Consider the following 3,305-nt stretch of genomic DNA (forward strand, 5'->3'; position numbering starts at 1 on the left):
CATGTTCATTCTTTTTTCATCGTGTGGAGTAACTAACTCTATCTAGCAGAGGTGGAGCAGCTTCTCACCTGGTCTGGGGGTTTTCTTTTCATTTTGGCATCTACAGAGGAAAAGTGCGCTGTACATCACTAAAACCCCACCCCCCCCACCCCTTTTAAGTCTCCATTTAGACGGAGGCCGTGGTGACAGCGGGGAGTTAATGTAGGGGAACATGCAGCAGAAGCAGGATAGACAGTCTTAAAAATAATAGAAATAAGCAATAACTAATAATAATAGTTAATAACTACTACTGCTGCGTAGAAATCATCCATCTCCTGTCCCTGACTGACTCCTGGCGACTTTTTGGGAGTGGTTTCTTCCCCTGGCTCCGGGTACCTGAGTGTGTGTTTGAAGCCAGTCATCCATCATCATACATCGTTACGTACTTGTACAGAAATACTCTGCCTCCTGTCTCGGGCTGTCTGTCCTCCACTGGCGATTGTCAGTCTTCTGCATCTTCTTCGTCGTCCTTCTGTCTTGCAGCTCGTTTTTGATGTTATTTTCAGTTTTGCTCTACTCTATGCCTCCGCTAGCATTGAATAAATATACTACTGCTCTGTGCAATTTGCCATTGATGGCGTTTTTATGATCGTTCCCTGCACCAGCGTCCACTGGTCCGGTCGATTTCCCCTGTCCTCCGTCCTCAGCCTCCAAGTCTCAGGCTCGCTCCACAACTACTAGTTAGCCAGCGTCCATCAGAACCACCACATCCGTCCTCAGTCCTCAGTCCTCCGTCTGTTGTCTCTGTCCATCTCACCATCCGTCCAATCCATCATCCATCCATCCATCGCCCATCGTACCATCCGTCGAGCAACCCCTCGACTATCCCCCTGACGACTTTATCGACTGCTCCTCGATTCTTTCCTCCCTCCATCGCTCGTGTCCCCCTCCCTGGATACTTCCGCCATCCGATCCATCCATATATCAATTCGCACCTGGACTGACTCCCGCCCACGTCTCACTTCCCTCCCGCCCTCCCGCCTACTACTGTCCAATCGTATACTCAAACGAGCGCCAGACTCAAACAAAGCGATTCGCACCGGGGATACTCACAGAGAAACACCCTCATTCAGGCCCGGAGAGTCCATTGTCTCTCCACGTTCCTGTAACCGAAGTCTCTCCTCCCCTCTTTTTTTCTCGTGTGTGGTGGTTGTGGCTCAGCTGGAGGGAAGCCATAGTTTTCGACGGGGGGAAAAGAGAGAGAGCGCCGCCCACTGCGTTTACAGATTTTGTAGCTGAATGCATCTATGCATTCGGCTTCCATGATCTCACTCTTGCCATCGAAGCTCCAATAATCCCATTCTACCTCGTCGCTGGCTCAACACTCTCGTGCCATTGAAGAATTTTTGAGCATTCTTCTTGCAATCTAAGAGTCCTTCCAGGTTGCTACAACCATCCTGAAAAAAAAAAAAAAAAAAAAATACCCCAGCGACGCACAAAGGGAAAAGTCTAGGGATTGCCAACGTCCCCTTTCTTTCTTCAACGGCTCTCCCGCTCTCCTAGTCTCAACGTCTTTCCACCATCCAACAACGCCATATAGTTTCTCGACCCATTTTTACTTTGATATTTTTATATTATTTATTTCTATCTTTGTTTCTACTATTATTTCATTAATCGCGTATTATTGCGATAGCCTGATCGCCTAATTCCACTTCACAATGTCGGTCGCAACAATGCTTCAACCCGCGTCGAGAGCCTCGCGGGCCTCGACAACCTCCTCTACCTCCTCCTTCCAGCCTGTCTCCAGGCAAAATACCTTATCCTCCCATGATACCAGATCCGTCAGGCAATCGAAAAGAATGTCCGTCACGGCGCTGTACCTGTCAATGTCGGCCAAGGAGAAGGACTTGGAAATTTCGGATGATCTAGCTAAAGGTTCGTAAATTGTGAGTGTCAATATTTGCATGGGACCCTCCGCTAAACTTATTCCTTTTCAATTAGCCCAAAGAGCCTTGCGCGAGCTCAAGTCCAAGATATCCTCGCAGTCTAAGAAGAACTTCGTATTAGAAAAGGATGTTCGCTATCTCGACTCACGAATTGCGCTTCTAATTCAGAATCGAATGGCGCTAGAAGAAGTATGATAACGCTCCTCCAGGGCATTTGGCATTTGGCACCCTATCTTTATGTGTTTGTCGAGTATAAACGTTGATGAAGACAACGCTAATTCCTCTAACAGCAAAACGAGGTTGCCAGCCATCTTGAGGATGCCAACGATCTACAAGAGGGCTTCTTTCCGAATGACGACAAGACCCAAAAATATGGAAACCTCCTCTTTCTCTTACAATCAGAACCCCGTCATATCGCCCATCTATGTCGCCTGGTGACAATGGCCGAAATCGATTCCCTGCTTCAGACAGTCATGTTCACCATCTACGGCAACCAATATGAAAGTCGAGAGGAACACCTGCTACTAACTATGTTCCAATCCGTTCTAACTTACCAATTCGATAATACCCCAGAATACTCTTCCCTTTTGCGCCAAAATACTCCCGTTTCCCGCATGATGACTACTTACACCAGGCGAGGCCCGGGGCAGGCTTATTTGAAACAGGTCTTGGCCGACCAGATCAATTCCCTCATCGAGCTAAATGATGTCGATTTGGAAATCAATCCGTTAAAAGTATATGAGGCTATGGTGCAGCAAATCGAAGCCTCCACTGGATCTCTCCCGCCTTATTTGCCGAAATCGGTCACGGCAGAGGTAGCTGCGGAAAATGAACAAGTTCAACAGATCATTGCGCCACGGCTGAAGACGCTGACAGACATTGCGAATGCATTCCTAGAAACAATCATCGACGGCCTTGAGGAAACTCCCTATGGCATTCGATGGATCTGCAAACAGATCCGAAGTCTCTCAAGACGAAAATACCCTGATGCTCAGGACCAGACCATTTGTACGCTTATTGGCGGGTTTTTCTTTTTGCGATTCATCAATCCTGCCATCGTTACCCCTCGATCCTACATGCTCATTGAGGCAACTCCATCCGACAAACCCCGCCGCACCCTTACCCTGGTCGCGAAGATGCTGCAAAACCTTGCGAACAAGCCATCGTATGCCAAGGAGCCTTATATGTCCAAGCTCCAGCCATTTCGTCCATGATAATAAGGGAGCGTGTGAACAAGTTCCTCCTGGACCTTTGCGAAGTTCAAGACTTCTACGAGAGTTTGGAAATGGATAACTATGTTGCGTTATCGAAACGAGATTTAGAGCTCCAGATTACGCTGACGAAGTCTACGCTACGCATGCACTCCCTCGACAAGCATTG

General features: G+C 48.0%; 1 protein-coding gene across 1 annotated transcript; it reads left to right on the forward strand.

Annotated features, from left to right (window-relative positions):
- Positions 1 to 1,697: 1,697 nt before the first annotated feature.
- On the forward strand, positions 1,698 to 3,139 carry HCAG_05464 (predicted protein; the record flags this gene model as incomplete). Its single annotated transcript, XM_001539947.1, has 3 exons — positions 1,698 to 1,914; positions 1,981 to 2,114; positions 2,216 to 3,139. 3 exons carry the CDS (start codon positions 1,698 to 1,700, stop codon positions 3,137 to 3,139), a joined length of 1,275 nt encoding a protein of 424 aa, XP_001539997.1.
- Positions 3,140 to 3,305: the final 166 nt, after the last annotated feature.

This window comes from Histoplasma capsulatum, genomic scaffold, assembly GCF_000149585.1.
Source record: "Histoplasma capsulatum NAm1 scaffold_5 genomic scaffold, whole genome shotgun sequence".
Lineage (NCBI taxonomy): Eukaryota > Fungi > Ascomycota > Eurotiomycetes > Onygenales > Ajellomycetaceae > Histoplasma > Histoplasma mississippiense.